We start from the raw sequence: 21938 nt of genomic DNA, 5'->3' as shown, positions 1-21938 counted from the left end.
TGCAAATAAATAATAAAATAATAATTTAAGATAGTCAAGTTTTATAAATTTTACATGTAGGTAGATATGATTGCAATATTATGGGTATTAAACTTTATATACATTTCCAATCATATTTAAATTGATCAAATTATTATAAATATTTAGATAATAAAAAATAATATAGGTTATGTTCAGTTCTAAATATGTGTGTGAAAGTATATGATTTATAGAAGATATTAATTTAGACATTTATTACGGTCGCTCCGACCAGTACGACTAACAAATAACAATAGAAACTAGACTAACATCGAAAAAATATATTCAAAGAATCAAAAACATATGAAACTGCATTTAAAATAGTTAAAATAATTAAATTATAAACAAAATTTAAAAAAATATTTATAAAAAGAGCTAGCACAATTTTAATTAACTGTGATCTTTATTCGTAATTTGAACATTATTCTTCCTTTTAGAAGAAATTATAAATTATTAATAAATTATTCAATTGTTAAATAACTAAAAACTTTCATCTTCTTTTTATTCATAAGTCATTACAGATATTTTTTGTCTTTTAATTTTTTTTTAGCGACTATTTTAATTAGTGTATAATATAAATGTAAGTATATATTTCAAAATATTGTACTCTTAACTTCATCAGGTTGTTAATAGATTTTTACTTGTATATGAAGTAATAAATAATTATTTATTTAAAACAATAGTTGAATAAATGATTATTTACTAATAATTTTAGATAGTAAAATAAATGTTGAAACTTATATATATAATTTATAATACAAAATAAATAAAAAGGTAAATATAAACTAATATAATAATTATTATTTATTATTAAACATCCCTCGTCAGTTTAACATTTAATTATTAAAAATAAATATACAATCGCTATTTTTAAAACATTTGTTTATTTAAATATACTGATTATACCATATAATTCAATACATTTTCACTACTGTGTATAAAATGACACAATTTTAATCCCAGTGGAAAACTTTTCCTGGAAGAGGCACTTTTGATGGGCAGCCAGGTTCACTATCAAGTTTCCTAGAACAATTGAATGTTGTTAGATACAGTCAAATAATTTTCATTAATTTTTTTATTATGAATTATAATATTAGACTTTTGTTGTTTGTCGAGTGATAAATCACCTTTAAAAAATTGTTTATACTTAAAAGAAAATTGAAACAAATAATTACAATAGGTATTTAAACAATTAGAGTTCTAAATATATTGAGTACAATTATCAGCTAATACTTCTATATTTTGAAATCTATAAGTTGAATATTTTTTAATTAGTTTTATACATTATATAGTTAATCATTGAAAACATCAACAAAAAAAAGTGGATACTGTTCTGCTCATTGACATAATATATATATTATGTCAATGGTTCTGCTGTACAGAAGGTTACAAGTAGGTCATTGTAACGAACGGTGTTAAATTGGAATTTAATGATATAATGTCATTGTATAGGAAAAATGATTCTGAGAGGAGACTGTCAGTTAGCCTATGCATAATGATAATTTTTTTTGAATTATATTATATTTTTCGTTTAAATATCTAATTTTGTCCAAATTTGTACTTAAAACAGCAATAAATGATAAAAAATAAAATGGTGAAAATTTAAAGTATAAGTCATACTTTATGTTGAATGATTTTAAAAGTTTTTATTAAAACTTGAAAAGATTGTACAACAATTATTTTTTTAAGTACAAGAATTTGAATTATCTGTTAACATAATATGTTGGGTTCGAAAAAAATAAAAATAATAGGGAATGCACTTAAGCAGGTAACCACTTTGTTGTAGAGTAGGTGTCAATTGTATACCGCCATTGAGTAAGTCACTATAATGTATGTGTTAAATTTGAATTCAATGATGAATCATAGCATACCAAAAACGATTCTGAGCCAAGATAGTAGTCTGTCAGCTTTAATTACTAAGTATATTTTGTTATGATATATTTATATTGTTACTATAGAAATTTATTTTACTATTAGCAATAGGGTAGGTTGAATTAATTATTGCCCAAAAAAGATGCATTTATTACATTATTAATATATTATAATACAATAAAATTATACAATTTTTTAATATTATTAACTCATGAATTTAATATTGATTTGCAGTATAACAGAGAGAATAGGTTTACGATATAAATATAAATAGGTATTAAATATTGTATGCATTCTTAACTACAAAATTATTTGCACATTTTTGAACTATGGACACTTATAATAACTATGGATTTACACTCAATTTATTTTTTAAATTCAGTAATAGCTAATTATTAAGATAATCACAAGAAACTTTGAATTCAATTGTCAAGTTAATTGACCGAGGAAATATGTTATTGAAAATTAATAAAAAACAAACTATTCAAAAACGCCACATGTCTAAAATAGCTTAAAAATTTTTTTCAAAATGATACTGTACAGGAAATGGTAATACAAATATTTTGTGACAATTTAAACTATCTATGGTTATTGCAGGTTTTTATTCGTTTTTGAATAACAAAGTAAGGATTGTGATTTAATTTTGCAACCAAAATCTAGTTAGAAATATTAATTTTGACTTATCAAAAGTAGCAACTAGATTCACATTCATAACAGAAAAGATTTTGGATCAAAAAACAAAATATCTTTTCTATTACAAATTGTGTGCACATAAATATATAAAAATAAAGAAGAAATTGCCCATCATTGTAAAATCAATGTAAATATTTTTGCGTTTGCTGTTTACATTGACCGGTCAGACCAAATTTCTCGTAACATATATATAATATTTTATTCTTTTTAATTTGAAATACAAATAATTACTTAGTATTTTCAATAAGTTTTGAACTATTTTCAAAAATTAGAACTGGTTGTGTAACTTCTCTACGGCCATCACGTGTACAGTAATAATTATTAAAAACTGTGTGATTAGGTCCTCCTGGAACATCAGGTGGAGGTTGAGTGGCCGACGATACTTCATCAACCATTCTTACATTAGGCTTGAAATTTCTCTGTAAAATGGTAAATAAATTAGTATTATTGATAATAAAACTTAAAATAATTATTTATTCATATTACTATTTTTTATTTTTTATTTTTTTATTTTTTTTTATTTTTTTTTATTTTTATTTTTTTTATTTTTTATTTTTTTTATTTAAATTAATATCGAAAGATTACTGGGCCTCTCTGAGGAAAACTCGTGTGGAGGCCCATGAGTTATCTTAGATTACAAATAATTCTTATTGTTTTAAGGTACATGTTACATTTTTAAAAAACAAATAAGCAGTTTTTCATAAATAAATCACATAAATAATTCTAGTAACTATTATAAGCGTTAAATTAGTATGTTACATACAATTTTATGTTTTACACACATATTCATATCGTAGCCAGTGGTTAATTTTTTTTTTGAATATGGGTAGCGGTAAATTAACCATATCATTGGGCATTAAGTTAGCTATCTGCGTTCCCAAAAAATAGTAAACTTTTCGGCAACTAGTTTTTGAGGGCCAATCTAGGGAAAATTTACTATCTGCATATCTGGTGTTGACCCCATGGTTTATAGAATCTAACTGATTGTGTTTTTTCAGATATATGGTGATTGTTTTTAGGTATAAGAGTTCTATATTGAGGACATTAAAGTCTTCGTAAAGCTTTTCGGTTGGATATCTCCAATTTTTTTTGTTTGCGACCCTGAGTATAGTGTTTTGGCATTTTTGGAGCGGTAGAAGGGCGTTGTTGTAGGCACCACCCCATCCGATTATGCCATACGATATTATTGACTCGAATAGTGTTAGGTATATAGTTCTGATGTCTTTGAAAGGCAATATTTCACGTAATTCTTTCATTATGTATATCATTTTTTTTAGTTTATTTGTGACAGAAGTAATCTGGTTTATCCATTTCATATCAGAGCACATTTCTATGCCTAAATATTTACAGTTTTTGACAATACTAACCGAGTTACAGTCACAGCTTTTCAATGTATTACAGTTGGATTCGTGGATTTTTATATTGTGTATGGGTGGTAAAGTTTGTTCAGACAGTGAGTGGAGTAAGATGGTTGATTTATTGAGATTTAGAAATAAACTGTTATCGCTCAACCAATTATGGATAGATTTAAGATCGACTTCAATGTTTTGGCATACTTCACTCCAAGAACTACCAATACAGATCAGTACGGTGTCGTCTGCATAACACACTGTTTTACTATTTAACTTAAGTAATTTTATATCGTTTAAGTGGATGTTAAAGAGAACCGGAGATAGTGTAGTACCTTGAGGTACTCCGCATTTTATAATATTTTCACTAGAGATAGTACTGTTTATTTTTACCCTCTGTATTCTGTTTTCTAGATAAGATTTAATGAGAGACAAGGCCGATCCAGTTATGCCTATATTCTGTATTTTACTTAGAAGTTTATTGTGATCCACTGTATCGAAGGCTTTAGCCAGATCTAAATAAATTGTAGCACATTTTTTTCCTTCATCGAGTGCAGTATAGATAAGTTTTGTGACATTCGTTAATGCTTGGTCCGTGCTTCTATTGGGTCTAAAACCGAATTGACATTCAAAAAGAAGATTGTTTGATTCTAAGAAAGATATAAGTTTTTTTTTTATGATTTTTTCAAATGTTTTAGCTATGTTTGAAATAACTGATATCGGACGAAAGTTTTCTAGAGCTGAGATAGGACCTTTCTTATGTGTGGGGGTTATTATAGCTACTTTAAAGGCATCTGGTACTTTATTTTGTGATATGCATAGATTAAAAATATGACTTAATGGTTTACAAAATGTTAAACTATGTTTTTTTAGTAAATCGGAGGGTATCTTATCAAGACCGGGTGAAGATCCGTTTTTTAATTTAGAGATAGCTTCAAAAATTTCAGTATGAGTGATTAGGTCGAATTTATTAAAGTATACCTTGTTTTGCAAATTATAGTCGAAGTTTGTAGTGTAATTGTAGGTATTTTTACGGTTTTTTAGTGACGTAATTAAATCGGTAGCTACATTTGTAAAATATTTATTAAATTTTTCAGCCAAAATATATTCGGGGTTTTCATCAGTATAATCATTTATGTTTTTACAGTTATTTAATAATTCTTTAAAGTTACTTGATTTCTTATTTTTTGCTAAGATATTATTAATAGTCTGCCATTTAAGTTTTGTGTTATTTCCAGATTTTAGTAATTCTGCTTTGTAGTAAAGGATCTTTGCAGTTTTTATTATTTTTGTAATTTTGTTTCTAAATTTTACGTAGTAATCTTTTAAATTTAAATTAAGGGGGTGTTTCTTAACTTGTAAATGGAGACGGTCTCTTTGTCTTATTGAGTTAATTATCGCGGTAGTGGCCCATGGTTTCAATTTTTTGGTTTTTGAGGAGATAGATATTTCAGCTGAGGCCTGGTTTTTTAGGTTATTTAAAGTGCTAGTGAAATATTGAGTGGCTTTATTTACATCAGTGAATTCAAGTATTTCTGACCAATTGTGGTTTACAATTGAGTTTGATAGTTTTTGATTATCAGTTTTTAATATTTTAAGTGGATTTGGCATATTATTTCTTTTATCTAATATATTGCCTAAACTAAGTATTGTCGGGTAGTGGTCTGTAATGTTAGAGAGTACAATTATTGGTATTATGTTAGCATGGGACTTTGTTTTAATAAAAATATGATCTATACAGGTATTTGAAATTGGTCTGGTGATGGTATTGATAAGCGATGCAAACCCGAACTGTGCCATTACCAGTAGGTACTCTTCTCGTATTTTAGAATGTTTGATCAAATCAATATTTAAGTCACCTAAAAACATTTTGTAACTAGCTGTTTTTAAAGTGGAATTTAAAAGTATTATATCATTAAGCTCGAGTAAAGTTACGTCTGTATTACTATTGGGTGATCTATAAATCGCGTAAATCAAAAAGTCAATTTTTGACATCTTAAAAGAAATCTCTAGGGCTGTTAATACTTGTGTATTGGTTTCGGTAACAATGATATCGCTTAATGTGTCCTTTAAGTAGACTACAACACCATCATTTTGATTTTTATTGTTTGTGGTGGAGTATGTTGTATAACCGTTTATTGCGAAATTATTAATTGATATGTTATCTAAAAACTATACTAAATTTTTTAAATTATACCTTAACAAAATGTATTACACCTTGTACCTATTTCACATTCTGTGGTCCTATAAATAATTCTGATAAGATACATTTAACCATCAATTTAGCTGACCAAATCTTATATTAATTATTAATGATTATTTAAAGTTAATAAAATAAAGTAACATACATACAATACAAACTAGAGAATGTCAATTATTAAGCAATTATATAACTATAAAAAACAACTATGTTTTCGAGTCGAGCTTAAAAGAAATAAGATTCATAATTAATGAAAATGTATTCCAATAATATATAAAACAAAACAAGACATACCTGATAAATTGAGAATTAATTTTGAAAAGTTGCTACTAACATCTACAATATACTAATAAAAAGGTTAATATGATCCACAAATATTTATCAAAATATTAAGTATCGTATCGCACATCCAATACATTTTGTTGAATATTTCTTTAGCAGATTCATAAATGAGATTTAATTGTTTAAGTCATTATTATCATTCGTACTAAACATCAGATCCTATAATAAATTATGGTCGCAGCGTGAATGAGTTTGTAACTTTGTAATTCATTATTTGATTGGATTGTTGAAATATTTAAGAAATATGTTTAACATTGAATCAACAAAATTGAGTAGAAAACTATTGTACTTTTAAAACCAGCAAATATACGTAACAAGTAGTTTTATTTAAATTTATGTTGAAATAGTCTTCAGGTATTTGTTTCCATTAGTTAAACACAGTACCTATTGAGTACTAGTATGATACTTACTCCACCTAAGAATGTTCGCAAAGCCGAAATGAAACCGGATGGCTTGAATTGGGACGGTATTAAAGAATTCCAATTGGCCATTTTGTCAATAGTCAGTACTTGAACGAATGGAAAAAATGGACTGCTTTCCACTCGTCGTCGTGATTGAAAAATTATTTTAATGTTCGTAAAAATTTCTTTTATCAGTCACGTTATCACATTAGCTTAAAAGTCGGCAGTAAGGCAACCTTCAGGGATTAGATAAACACATGATAAACAGAGCGTAATAATAATAATAATATATTTATATATTGTATATTATTACATAAATATTATATAATATTATATATTTATATAATAATTATTGTCATGATAAAATAATGTGTTAAAATCACAATATAGTGGTTAAAGCTTATACTTAGTATAAGAACTATGGGTTAAAGTAATAGTAATTAGTAATATTATATTATTAATATTATGTTGCTTATTGGTTATTACTTTTACAGATTGCTTTAGTCTATATTAATGTAGTACAAATGTACAATTCTGGAAATCAACTACTAGTTAGAAAGTTAGAAGTTAAGTACCTTCTTTGTTTGGTTATTTGTTTGAGTAGCTTAATCATATAGTTGTATTTTCCTACAAATATTATGTAAATTGAATAATAATTTTTAAAAAAATTATAAAGTATTCAAGTTTTTTTTCTAAAAATGCATTCTTAAATGTAAAATAATGTGAAAAAATTGTCATATCTCAAAAATTCAAAATTCAAAATTCCTTACAAGCATTTTTATTAAAATTTAATCAATATTTGATGTAAAATAATTTAGTATCATAAAAATTAAAATATTTTATCATTGAATTATATTTTTGCTATTTTAAGTGCTATTGGAACGATAAATCCAATAAATCAAAAGTCTTGTTTTACATTTTCCCAAAAATATAATTTTATTGACATTTATGGAAAAAGAAATGCAAATTAAAAATGTCCGTCAACAACTTAAAACGATTCAAAATATTTTGAAAAATTAATCAAGTATATGAATTGATAAAATAAACATATGGTGTAAATTTCAAGTATCTGTAGTAATTTTTTTTTTGAATTACAACAAAATAAGAAAATCGCTACAAGAGAAATCGAGTGAATATCCAATGTTGTAAACATTTCAATTTCAAAGGCTCATAAAAAATTATTGTCGATTTACGTTCAACTTTTTTTTTATCTCCATGAACAACAACTTACGAGAAACCTTGCATTACATTTACAAGCATTTTGACAGAGCGAACATTTTTTTATCGACTTAAGTTTAAATAAAACAAATAATAATCGAAATTGCATATCCCTATAAATAGTTTCACACGAGTCAAAATATTTTAAACATTTTATGGTGCGTAGCGGTGGAATCATCGCTCCTTTCAGAATTTAAAATTTAAAATTGAAAACCCCTCAAAACTTTATCAAGTATAAAAAAATTAAAACAAACGTGTTATGCAAATTTAAAATATTTACAACCATTCGTTTTTGAATCACAATGAAATAATTACATCACCCCATGAGAAATCGGATGGATATCCAATGTTGTGAAAAATTGAATTTCATAAACGCTTAGAAAAATTTAATTTGTCTTTCCGGTAGATATTTTTTAATAAAATAGTCCAAACGGCTATGTCCTATGTGGCTATGTCTAGTTGTCCCAATGTCCCTATTTGATTATTCTTAGATATAACAACTAAAATGCTAAGTAGTTTAATAAATTTATGTATATAACTCCATTAATATTCTATGATTATGTAATCAAAAAAAAGTTTTGAATTATGACGCATAATTATTAATCAAATATTTTATATAAATATTAATTTAGCCATACAGAAAACAATCAGGAAATGTATCTATTATTATAATACGTATCTATCTATTTTATTTATTTATCTTGTATTTGAATACTGATTTCAGAAAATTAAAATAATATACCTATGTAAAGATGAAATTTTTTCCCTGATTGCCAAATTAAAGTATTCATAAGCATAGCCCCGTACTACAGTAAAATGTAGATTCATACGGCTTAAGAAAAAGTCATAAAAATGTGAAATAAGAAAATTACACAATACTAGATTGTTGTGCAGTATAATATAGGAACGAAGGTCATCTAGTGGCCTTAGCAAAACTTCAACAACAAATCGTTCTAAATTAAAAAAAATTTATAAGATTTGAGCTGCAGATCGATACGACGATACATATACGATATACGTCAGAGTTTCAGAGTTACCCTGAGACAATGGCCAACGATAAATGGGATAACTGATAAATAATAAGTAAGTAATAACACTAATAACTTTATTTCTAATTTATAGATCACCAATTGACATAATAGAATAAGTACCTGTAGTGTTGAAGAAAATATACTCTGTGAATAATATTTAACTACTAGTACTAAGAATTTAAAACTTGTACCTACTCAGTTGTGCAAGAACTATTTTTCACTAGTGGGGAGGGGTGAAAAATATAAAAAGCATAACCACAGTTTTTGACACACATCATTTTTTTTTATGAATACTTCATCGAAAATAGAAAAGAAAAGAATAAAAATGTTATTATAATAGCAATAAGGCTACCTATATAGTATAGAAACATGTTAGGTAGGAAAGTAGGTATAACACAGGTAACTTATAAGACAATTAATAATTATAACGTGTATAATATATATGTATTACTATATCTTATAAGTTATAGTATTTATATTAGATGTGATCTGTTAGAAAAGTATTACCATGGTAGCGTAATATTTTGTAGAAAATTGCAGTTACGTAAAGATATTTATAAAATATGATATAGGTAAATGGTAATGGGTATTATATAAACGAATGTACGTTTGTATGGGGCTTGTAGACTTGGAAACTACTAAACCAATTGACATCAAATTTCGCAAATATATTATTTGAGACTCGGGGAGTGATTTTGCTTTGTTTTTCAATCTCGATAAGTTGCTAAAAGGTGGCTCGCACATAATGAACTCGCCAATGTAATTTGGCTAACGAAAAACGAAAAAAAATTGGTTTGGACAATCTAACTTGCGGTACTAAGACGGTATTTTTTAAAAACAAATCAAATCACATTAAATTAACGTCTGTTACCTATTTAAAATTAGAACAAATCATTATCTAAGTGTTTGTATATCTTATATATAGACTCAAAAACTATGCACTGTCAATATTTCCGAAGATTTAGAGATGATTCTTAGATGTATCAGGTAATGTTTAAAGAGTAGGTAGTTATTTTATGTTTGTTCATTTTGTTTTTGGCTAAGTCAGGTTATAAAACTAGTATAAACTATAAAATTAAAAATACTAAAATTGGTAATGTATAGATTGCAGTTCCATTCTCAATCAGCGCAGTATGAAATTTATTAAGTTATAGATCCTTACATATTATAAGTATAATATAGTGCCATAGTGGGTATGTGGGTATTAACTTAAAACTAGGTATTTTAAAACCACTTAAAATCAATATAAGATATTAATATATATCAATATATAAGGTGCAGCTGCACAAGTTATTTTTAAGCAATAAATCAAAATACATAGTATGTAGGTATATTAATTTTTTGACGTTTGAAGTTCAAGTCTTGATAAAGTAGGATATTTAAATGAAAAATAACAATTTTTCTTCTAATAATTTTAGTTGTATTGTTGTAATTCATAAATTATTACGTAGGTACCTAGGTAATCGTATAGAGATCGGAAACATTTTGCCATTACGCATAGGTATATACTATATGCCTTATATATGTACTATTAATGGTACTACCTATACCTATTACCAATACTGTTTACAACTTTATAAGGGAGTTTTAAAAATATTTAGAATATTTTTATCATGAACATTATATATTCACACCACTCAACAGTATGTCGGTTTATTGACTTATAAGTTATAAGTTAGTAACAAATATTAACAATATTATAAAGGTACATATATGGCTATTTTATATAACAATACGTTTCTATTAATAAACTAGTCAAAAGTTTTTTGTTTAGTCATCAGTTTTCCACAGTATTTTAATAAAAAAATGTAAGTTCGTAAAATAATATCAAAATTATGTATAATATTCAAAATGAAATGTCACATATTTAAATATACTATCTTACAATGGATTTCTATGCCATATCTAGCATTAAATACCACTTTGCAATATAGATATGCAAATGCATGAACTTACAAGCCCTGCTCATACAATTCATAACTGATAAAATTATATACGCTATTTAGGCTTTGTCCAGCCTATTTTTGTTTTAATTTTGAGTGTTCAAAATATGCATTAACTTTATGCCACTGCGATTACCTAAATAATAATATAATATGTATAGTATTATATAGATAACATACACTATACCATTTAAATTTCCTAAAATAATATATTATTTATTTTTTAAAAACCTTTTTTTTTAAATTTAGAACGGGATTCCAAATTGCAATTTTTATATTTTATATTTTAAGATTTGGGGACCCAAGTCATATGCCCTTAATTAAAATCCGGCCATGGTCAATAGGAACTAGGAAGGACGGTGACTTAATAATAACTAATAAGTACACGCCATACGGGATGCGGGTGTATCATGTTCTTAGAGAAAATATTATACTGCAATTTATTACATTATTCATATTCAATTTAGTCTTGAAAATATTGCAGTAGAAGTGGAAGGTGTAATAGTGATAGGAAGCGCACAATCTGTAGTACAGATTCTGTACATTAAACCCGACCTCTCTATTAAAGTAGCACAACAGTTGGACCAGTCGGTGCTCAGTTCTAATAGCAAATGTAAATACGCGTCCTGACGACATTACCGTTTTACTGCGTAGCAGCGGGCAGCTGCAGCAGCTGCATCAGCTGACAGCCTTGATAACGACAACAAACATGTACGCTGATTATGTGATAACGACGAGAACAGAATAAAAAACAGTCGCAGTAGTAATAATAATATCTAATAACAATAATATTATAATATTTATTGCCATTGTCGCTTAAAAATTTCGCAATGGAATTGAAAATATATTATTTTCGTACAAAAACATGAAATGTTTCTACAGACGAATCACCGAGTCTCGTTGTAACTTTTTTTCTGCCATCATCTCGGTGTTGCAACAGCCTGATTGCTTTTTTTTCCTTTAAGTTTTTGACGTTTTACCTCGGACTGTGTGACCATGTATATTATTAACATCACACCTGAGTAATTTGACTTGCTTTGAAATGACAATATCGACGCATAACCTCTGGACCATTGAACCACTAAACCGTGTTTGACCCGATCACAAACATTTCAAAAATGTCAGCAGACTCTCCATGCAAAGCGTCCAAAAACCTGATTGGCAAGATAGTGCTGCCTGGCCCTGTTGTTGATCGATCCATCATCGACAGTGTTGCTGGGTTCATAAATGATGTCGTCCCTCATGTAAGTAATTGCTTGGATATTTTTGTGTACCACAGTAATTGACATTAATTTCATCATGTTTATTGTGGTTAATGATTGATAATGTATTTATCTTTCAGGGATATTCTAACATTTTAAATGTAGACAGTAGAGAAAAAATTCTGTGGACGCAATTTGAAACTCTAGAAGCTAATGAATTCCCTTCAAACTTTGAGAATGATGAATCGCTCATGTCTGGTGTATCACCAATACTTCTTATATTGGGTTATGGATTTGGTGTTCAAGTATGATAATTTGATATTAATAATAGGTGCATTAATTTTACCTTACATGATGTTTAGTAATATCCTTTACATACTCAAGCATATCTATTTTATTTAATATTTAAATATCTAATAATAATTTAATAATTGATAATAGTTATATCAAAATATTTTATGCTTTAAAGTACATAAAGTACATAGTAGATTATTTAAGCATAAATGCAGTTTAGCCCCCAAGCGATTTTTGGTATTTTTTTTCAAAAAGTGTGATTGAATGCTTAATTTGTTATGTTTATATTTATGATACTTTAAAAAAAAGTTTCTCAAACTTTATTTGGAAGTTATAGTATATTGTGTAAAACTTGAAATGATCGATTTCTCCAAAAATTGTGTTTTTGAGATTAAAACACCAAAAATGTATGTTTTTGGAAATTTTAGTATTTATATGGCCAACATTTTGGTAACATCAGAATTTACCAATGGTTGTTTTTTATTGTTAATGAACCATGTAAAACTTAATTATAAAGTTATTTCAAACATTTGCTTATTAAAGTAACTTAAGATTGATACAATTTGGGGAGTTAATTACTTTAAAAAGTGAAAAACATAAATTTTGAGTTACCTTTAGGTTTTAAGTGGTTTTCTTAACAATAATATAATAAGTTATTACAATAGGTAAGTTCTGATTTTACCAAAATGTTGAGTATATAAATAACAAAATATAAAAAAGTGTTAATTTTTGGAATTTTAAACTCAAGAACACAACATCTAGAAAAATCAAGCATTTTGAAGTTTTTGACTCTTAAGTTTGAACGATTTTTTTTGAAAGTATCATCAAATTAAGCATGCAAAAATATTCTAAAAAATCCCTTGAGAGCTAAACTTATCTTGTACCGAATAAGTATTCACACTCCATACCCAAGTACTTTATTACTTATACTTTATTATAGGTATATCGTATATACATTGTTTTCATAATTTTAATGTTGTTTATTCTCCTTTGATTTTGAGTAGTTGTGGCCTTTATAGGCTATTTGTATTAAAACTTACCTGGGCTTATATCAATGCATAATAATTAATATTTATCTTCACTTCTATAAGCTTATCTTTACAATTTATTTTTAAATTATTTAAGTTAGACCCAAAACAATCTGAATTTCATGTTACTATAATAACAGGTTTTCCATGTTTTGCTTGAACTAATTAATCATCTATACCATATTGAGGGGCTGTATGTTTCCAACTAATTGACAATTATTGAATTTAGAGGAGACAGACAGTTAAAACCTATGATAAAAATCACATTTTTTTCATCTTTTTATTTAAGTTCTTTGCTATAATTAATAGTTAAACAATAAATTATGAACTTAAGAAGACATCATCAGACCTATATGTGTTGTCTCCTCCTTACACACGTACTACTTAACAAATTTTTGTTTGCCAGTTTTTAGTAGTGTGCTGTTAGTTTTAATGTTAGAATTAATAGACCTATCATACAATTTAAAGGTTAGATTATTATGTAATAAAAGCCTAATCTCACCTAGACATTTATTGATATTATTTTTAAGTAAGTTATGATCATTTTAAAATGTACAGTTTAAAACAAGCCATTACTTACTAACAAATAATAATATCAATAAAAGCTTAGGTGAGGTTAGGCTTTTTTTACATAATAATCTAACCTTTACATTTTATGATAGGTCAAATCATTTTAGTATCCTCTTAAAGTCAAATAACATGATAATTTTTCAGAGTAATTAAAAATATTTTATTTATGTTAGATATAAATAGTTAAAGTTATAAATGTGGGATCTAATAATAATATTATTTTAAATTTGATTACCGTTTTTTTTAGTATGGTATATTCATTCAATTAATTAATTAAATTTGTTAATTTTGTTTACATTAGTTATGCAATGGTGTGAAATAATAAATAATAAAAAAATACTAATAATTAAAAATTGGCATTTATTAAAAAAAAAAATTCTTAACATATATTCTATTTATGTAGTTGAGGTATTTGGATTCACTTTTTACACATCCAATGTAACATACCGAGATAATAAATATTTAAATTGTACATAATACGATCATAATATATCATTACAATATCCTAACCTAACCTCCTTATTATGTGAATCTAAAATAAAATAACGTTTAAATTGTTCAATTTAGTAATACTCAACTTCCAGGATAAATTTTGGCTTTTGAAATATTTTTATTAGGCTGTAATTGTAATAAATGTTTGAATCAAAAAAAAAATACACTTATACAATTATAATATTGATTTTTTTCAATTATTATTTTTTTATATTTTTAAAAATACTTTTCAAGTTTTAATATCATTGTGTAAAGAAATAATAGAATGTTGTTTCCTTATTCCTATATATTCCTATATATTTCCTATTCATTCAATGTTTCTGGTTAAATTTAGTTTGTCTACTACTTAATGTGGGTTTAATTTTAATTACAATTAGTTATTAAAATGTAATGAAAAAAATAGGCTATTAAGCAGGGCTGATCAATACATTTTATCAATAACATTTTCAATGTAGTATGCATACTAGTTTATTGTGTGCAAATATTTTAAATGTAACATTTACTTTTGAGTTTTAACCTACATCATTATTATATAATTATTTTAATAATTATTTTGAATAGGTTATAAGAAGAATACAATTTACTATTTATAAATTACATTTAAAAAATAAATAATGAGAGCTGATCTCAGATAGTACAAAAATATTAAGCTACAAATGTACAAATTATAAAAACTTAAATACTTCTATTTGTATAAATTAAAAATATTTATCTAATTTTCAAGTGTGATAAAATTATGTATAGTTTTTTTTATACTTAATATTTGAATAAAAGTATCAAACTTTGGAAATTAGCAATAAGTCTTGCATTTATTTTAAAAATTGAAAAGCTTAATTTTGAGAATGCATATTTTAATAAATAGCTATTTCTGTTTCATTAAGTAGCTACTAAATTAAAGAAACTATAAAATATGACTAAATGAACAATTATAATTATTTTAGGTATGGTATATTGGTGCCAACGGTGAAGCATATGAAGTTTTATCTTGGTCGCAAGGAGTTGTCAAGATTTTAAAATTCATACCTTCACCTTTACCGGAATTTAAATTTCGACAAGACCCATTTGCTCATAAAAGGCCATTAATTGCACTGTGTGATAATTCCGGCGCTGGACCACAGTTTTGTTCTGTCAGTTTTATATCATTAACATGTGGAGATGTGGTATTTAAATTCAATTTAATAAATATAAATTATCTTTATTTATTTATCAATAGTTAAACTTGTAATTTTTTCTTTTAGGTAAAAACAATTAAATTTAAAAATACTGTAGTTGATATTGCTGTAAATAGGTTTGCTATAGCAGTAGTATTTGTAGAACGTATTGCTGTGTTTGATGCACTCACTGTGGAAGACATAACTACAATTACTACGTGTTATCCTAGTCCTGGAATTAAATTAAATCCAATCGCATTGGGAACGAGGTTATTTTTATTCTGATTAATATGTATATGATATATTTTTTTTATTAATAAATTTGAAACAACCAATAATAGGTGGTTGGCGTATGCAGATCAAAAATTGATCTCTTGGAACCGATCTACAGGTGGATATGAAGGCGAGAATGGCCATTCATATACAGCTACGGTTTTGCATGCAGCAAAATCATTAAGCCAAAGTTTGAGAGATTTAAGTGGCTCTGTAGCAAATAGTATTACAGGTGTTCACAATTCAAACTCAACTCATAACATATCAGTTGCAAATGATTCTAATCAAATGAATCCAGGCATAATTACCATAATTGATATCAAAGTATAAATTGATAAATCTAATTATTAATAGTTAGAAAATGAGCTTGATTAAATTTAACTAATGTTTAATTTTTTAGAATAAAGTGTTAAAGGAGAATACACCACAAGGCCCTGATATAATTGCTCATTTTTCAGCACACTGTGAGGCTATTGTGGCCTTAAATTTTGACCAGTCTGGTCTCATGTTAGTAACTGCTGATAAAAACGGTCATAGGTTTAACGTGTTCAAAATACATCCTAGTATATTAGGTTCTTCATTTGCAGCTGTTCATCATTTGTATACTTTACATAGGTACATACTTATTTAATCATATTACATTTAATTTACTAATATAATTTTTATACAAACTAGAGGTGACACAACAGCTAAAATTCAAGATATTCAATTCTCAAGTGATTCAAGATGGGTGGCTGTAAGTTCACTTAGGGGAACAACTCATATATTCCCAATTACACCTTACGGAGGACCTATTGGTTTACGTACCCATTCAACACCACATATTGTTAATAAATTATCAAGGTAATATTGAAAAATATTTTTCCATGTCTTGTTTAAATGTAACTTTTGTTGAAAAAAAAATATTTTGTTCAATCTTGAAATAAAATTTTAGGTTTCATCGCAGTGCTGGTTTGGTGACTGATGGTCGAAATAGTCCTGTGATGACAGAATCATTACAGAATTCTCAAATCATGTTGCCATATTCTAATCCTTGTGTATCACCTGTTCCACATTCAATTATAGTACATTCATTGTGCCAAATCCGATCACAAAGTAATAAATTAAAACCCGACGAAACTGGGATAACAACATGTATTAGGCTGTCTTCTTGTTTTTCCCATGGCCGTGTATTGGATACAGCTATGATCAGAGAAATGTCTAACGTAACCTATAATCCCAAGAAAAATATTGCAGATTCTCTATATGTGATGACTAGCAATGGAATTCTTACACAATATGATATGTATCCTATGCATTCTAATGGTAAGCAGAAATGCAGTAATACGATACTGTTTTGTTTTATTGTATAACTGAAGTTTATTAATTTTTATAATTAGCAATATCCAAAGAAAAAATATTTGATGATACAATGATAGAATTAAATATTGAACCAAAAACTGAATGGAATTTGTACAAACCACCTCTTCACGCATCTACTGTTAACCCCCCTTTAAATCGTGGTAATCCGTTGTTAGACCTTTATATAAATTTTCCAGTCACAAACTTGTCAAATATTTCTGAAAAGAATTCTTTAGAGAGCATTGATGAACGTTGGCTATCTCAAGTAATATAACAATTTTATTATTATTAATTTTCTTTTAGTTATGGTATACTATAAAAATACATCTTTAGGTGGAAATAAGTACACATGCAGGTCCACATCGCCGCCTTTGGATGGGACCACAATTCGTGTTTAAAACTTGTAGTTCTTCATTGGGGTAAATAATTAAATATTTTATATTTAACAAATTCTATATTGAATCATTTTACAGGAGATCAGAATCTGATACTCAATTGAGTGAAATTGAAAATGGATCGCTGTTATTAAAATCAAATCCTGTTAGTGTTCCACAAAATAATATTAACAGACAGAGCACTCCTGTGTTCATTGAATGCGGTTCAAATAGTATGTATAGTTAAAAACAATTGATTACTGTACCATAAAAATATTCAAATGCTGTTATGTTATTAACAAATTACAATTGCATTTGATTATTAGTTTTACTTATATCATAGATTTAAATTGATTCTATAATTAACAATGATCCAGATTGATTCCTTTCAATAAAGTAACTAATGAAATTATGAATTGAAGTTTGGAGAGCATTATTTTTAATTGATGATTCTGTATCATTCCATTCATTTCATCAAATCTTTACACATTCAAAAGGTTTTAAGAAATCGATAACCAAATGATATGCAGTTCATTCCTAGCGAGTTTCACTATTACTTAAAAAATGTATTTAATCACTGTATTTTCTGAATTTTTATAATGTTATTAGATAGTGTAGGTGTATATTTTGTTAATTTATCTCATATTTCTCCAATTTTCCCCATACAATTATGTAAAGAAAACATAGCACACAGTACTTTATACAGCATGATTTAAGAAAAGAGTGGATCAATGGGTGTATAAAACTAAATAATATTATTTTAATTAAATAAAAGTTGAAACTCATTGTATTTTATGGACATTGGTGCCTTGCCATCATGATATTCACCTTGAAGATACTATGTGTAATGTACAATTTTTTTTTATCAAATCGTACATTATTTTAAGTGTCAAACTTTTTTGAATTAAATCAGTTGTTAGAATAAATTATAAAAAATCTTCATATAGTCTAATAATTTTTAAATCAACATAACGTATACAAATAGAGACTTGTTTGATACTCTTTAGTCTCTAAATCTGCTGTTTTATCTACAATAACTGTAAAACATTTTGTGTAATTTATTTTGCGTAATTTATTTTGCGTACTATTTTATTGAGGACAATCAATTAGACTACATGAATTAACTATAGAATTTTGACTCATAGGACTTGTAGTGTATTTTATTCTTACTTCATAGCCGAGGAATGTTCGTAAAATGTCGTCACTAGTCTTATAAAAAATACTTAACTGACAACAAACACAATACAATTACATCCATTCCAAAAATATTTAAAATACTTTTTTAATTTATTCATTTAACTGTATGTCAAATAAATAAGATAGTTAATGTTGTAATTTTGTATTACTTAACTAAACATTTTAAATGATTCTCAAACCTAACACCCCAGCACAAATTATTGAACCTCATTAGTCGAGTCAGCCCAATAAATCAACTGTTTATATTGTAAACTCATTTTTGTTATAATTTTTTACCATTATGAGCCTTATGTAATATTTTGAGCGCCACTCTCTTTAAATTCTTGTGAATAACAATTTGGTATTGATAGTACAAACCTTCCTCTACTAGTTATTAAATTTTCTACAGATAAATAAAATTGGTAAAGCTAACTTTTTAGTTTGAGGATATGATAATATTTTCCCTTCATTTTGATTCTTAGAGGCAAATGTTATGATCCTTACTTTAACAAACGACATCCCAGGCCATATTTTGAAGTGTCACTCTGTCTCAGTATCTTTCTCCAGTTAAAATGATTTAACTCTGTTAGATTAGAAATTATGTAGCATTAAATTATCTATTATTTTTCAAATCGTTCTCTTCAGAAATACCATAACATAATTTTTTAAATAATTTCTTTAATGATAAAACAATTTTTGACGTATTAGGAATAATTTATCTTAAACAATAAAATATTTTTAAAAAAAATTGTATATTATACACAGTATCTTCAGGGTGAATGTCATGATGGCTCTGCAGCAATGTCCATAAAATATAATGAGTTTCAATTTGTATTAAAAAAAAAAAAATATCATATAGCTTTGTATATTCATTCCTCCACTGAAATAGTGTATGATTTAAGGAAATCTTAAACTATGCTGTATGAAGTACTCCATGTTATGTTTTCTTTATATAATTGTACGGGATCAGAACAATAGGAGAAGTTTGAGATTCTTTAAATTTGCAAAATATACGTCCACACTATCTAATAATGCTATAAAAATTCAGAAAATACAGCGATTAAACAATTTTTTTAAAGTAATAATAAACTCACTAGAATGAACTGCATATCACTTAGTTATTGATTTCTTAGAAGCTTTTGAGTGTGTAAAGCTTTTGATGAACGAATGATGAATGGAATAATTAAAAATAATGCTTTCCAAACTAACTGTGGAAAGCGCATAATTGGCATGGCAGCAGTTAACCGCCACCACGGCAGTGGACTAAAAGGTTTTTATTCAATGATTTCAATTAAAAATTGTTTAAATATTTCCATGAATTTTACTTGAAAATAATGTCTACAGCCTATGTGATATTTAGTGACATTTTTATTGAATTAATTTAGTAGTTACCATTTATTATTTTTAACTTATGGAACCACTAAATGTAAACTGTTTTCACAAGGCCTGCCTCGTTATCTGTTTAGGATAACATTATATGAATTTGATTTTTAGAAACTTGTTTGATTAGATTTATTCAATAGCGTTTCAGAAATTAAAATACAAATAATTTTGTATTTCCGAATTCTGTCATTTGTTTGCTTATATAATGATTTATTGGTTGCAGGTAGTTTTGATTATTCACCAAAATTTTTAGACTTAAATCAAGGTGACTCATCTGATGTATCTGATCAAGGTGAAATTAAAATATTGGAAGATTTGGCAGAAGCCATGAATGAAAACCTTCAAATTAATATATCAGGTAATTGTGTTTAAAGTTATGTATGTACATACTATCTTTATGACATTTATTGAATATGATAAATTCTTCAAAATAGTTTTTGGTGACATTTAACTGCAATCTTTAAAATTGATTTATTTATACATTTTTATTTGAACATTATAAGGAGGACTCCTCACTCTTCAAAATAAGACTTTCAAAGAAAGAAACTCATGGTATATGTAGTCAATCCAAAAGTGATTTCACTAATTCAAATGTAAATTAAAAACATTTTTATAATTATTTATCATAATATGCATATTTGATTTTCAAATACATTTTTATTCAATAAAAATTAATTCTATTGTTTAAATTAAGTAAATGTTCTATGTTGTAGTAGTTAATTGTTTTTACTTTTTTAGAACATTCAGAACCCGAAGTAATTGACGAGAGTGACCAAATTGTAACTCAAATAACTTCTACAAAAAAATGTAAAAAAGCTAAAAAGAAAAAAAACAAGTAATAGGTTTTTTATTCTATTTTTATTAATTTAAATATAACATTTTGAATTTAATCAAGTTACCAGTGTTTAAGTCTAAATCATTTCATTTTAAATGAGAACTATATTTTGTGTCCTTTTATTCTCATATTGTAAGTCAGTCATTACTATTCATTGTACATATTATAATAATTATTATTATTAGGTTTTCATCATACTTATTATTGTAAGTTTACTTAATCTCTTATTTAATTTCTGTTAAAATGTGTCTATTTTATGTGTACTGAATTGTCAAATATTTTGATCAAAAATAAATTAAATAAAAATTATGTTTTAGAATTTATTTAAGAAAAACGTAAACTGAAACATTATTAAAATTAAGTTTCATTGTTTAATGGATACTAGCAATTACATTTTACATGCTAATAATCAAGTTATAATTCAGTTATTGCCATATTGTGATTTGGAGTAGAAGAAATGTTCTGGATCACCATTTTTTTGTTTTTGTTTTTTGGTTTTTATAGGTATCTTATTATAAAAAGTAGCTAATCTGCTAATATTTAATTATAAGTAAAATACAATTATATTATACTAATAATTATATTAATAGGTTATTATTTATATCTATTATCTGTTCAATATTTGTTTGGGATCAAAAAATATTTGGACATGGAAAAGTTTTATTTTTGGTTATACTTACAATAAAATATAATATACAGCTTGTATTGTTTTTAAACGCAATCATGTGTTAAAAATTACAATATTATACTTA

The 21938-nt window shown here is 26.2% G+C and overlaps 2 protein-coding genes across 4 annotated transcripts; one reads left to right on the top strand and one right to left on the bottom strand.

Annotated features, from left to right (window-relative positions):
- Nucleotides 1-883: 883 nt before the first annotated feature.
- Nucleotides 884-7071, bottom strand: LOC111036934 (NADH dehydrogenase [ubiquinone] 1 alpha subcomplex subunit 7-like). Its single transcript, XM_022319230.1, has 3 exons — nucleotides 6885-7071; nucleotides 2815-3002; nucleotides 884-1041 (listed from the first exon to the last, which is right to left on the bottom strand). Exons 1-3 carry the CDS (start codon nucleotides 6963-6965, stop codon nucleotides 972-974), a joined length of 339 nt encoding a protein of 112 aa, XP_022174922.1. The 5' UTR covers nucleotides 6966-7071; the 3' UTR covers nucleotides 884-971.
- Nucleotides 7072-11579: 4508 nt separating this feature from the next.
- On the top strand, nucleotides 11580-21495 carry LOC111036933 (breast carcinoma-amplified sequence 3 homolog). 3 transcript variants are annotated; one of them, XM_022319228.1, is made up of 13 exons: nucleotides 11580-12311; nucleotides 12410-12574; nucleotides 15595-15813; nucleotides 15892-16073; nucleotides 16146-16401; nucleotides 16478-16692; nucleotides 16753-16920; nucleotides 17012-17382; nucleotides 17457-17683; nucleotides 17752-17837; nucleotides 17892-18025; nucleotides 20575-20709; nucleotides 20855-20944. In XM_022319228.1, exons 1-13 carry the CDS (start codon nucleotides 12186-12188, stop codon nucleotides 20911-20913), a joined length of 2343 nt encoding a protein of 780 aa, XP_022174920.1. In that variant the 5' UTR covers nucleotides 11580-12185; the 3' UTR covers nucleotides 20914-20944. The 3 variants fall into 3 exon arrangements, with proteins under 3 accessions (XP_022174920.1, XP_022174921.1, XP_022174919.1); XM_022319229.1 differs by having other exon boundaries at nucleotides 20786-20895; XM_022319227.1 differs by lacking the exon at nucleotides 20855-20944 and adding an exon at nucleotides 21090-21495 and having other exon boundaries at nucleotides 11582-12311.
- The last annotated feature ends 443 nt before the right edge of the window (nucleotides 21496-21938 follow it).

Source organism: Myzus persicae, unplaced genomic scaffold, assembly GCF_001856785.1.
Source record: "Myzus persicae strain clone G006 unplaced genomic scaffold, MPER_G0061.0, whole genome shotgun sequence".
Lineage (NCBI taxonomy): Eukaryota > Metazoa > Arthropoda > Insecta > Hemiptera > Aphididae > Myzus > Myzus persicae.
The sequence above is the reverse complement of the archived record's forward strand: the minus strand, read 5'-3'. Positions and strand labels throughout refer to the sequence as shown.

Coding starts and splice junctions, on each gene's coding strand:
- LOC111036933 (XM_022319227.1), top strand. CDS start 12,186: ATGTCAGCAGACTCTCCATGCAAAGCGTCCAAAAACCTGATTGGCAAG. Junction 15,814..15,891: donor CATTAACATGTGGAGATGTG/GTATTTAAATTC, acceptor TTTTTCTTTTAG/GTAAAAACAATTAAATTTAA. Junction 16,921..17,011: donor ATTGTTAATAAATTATCAAG/GTAATATTGAAA, acceptor ATAAAATTTTAG/GTTTCATCGCAGTGCTGGTT.
- LOC111036934 (XM_022319230.1), bottom strand. CDS start 6,965: ATGGCCAATTGGAATTCTTTAATACCGTCCCAATTCAAGCCATCCGGT. Junction 3,003..6,884: donor TGCGAACATTCTTAGGTGGA/GTAAGTATCATA, acceptor ACCATTTTACAG/AGAAATTTCAAGCCTAATGT. Junction 1,042..2,814: donor AAACTTATTGAAAATACTAA/GTAATTATTTGT, acceptor CAATTGTTCTAG/GAAACTTGATAGTGAACCTG.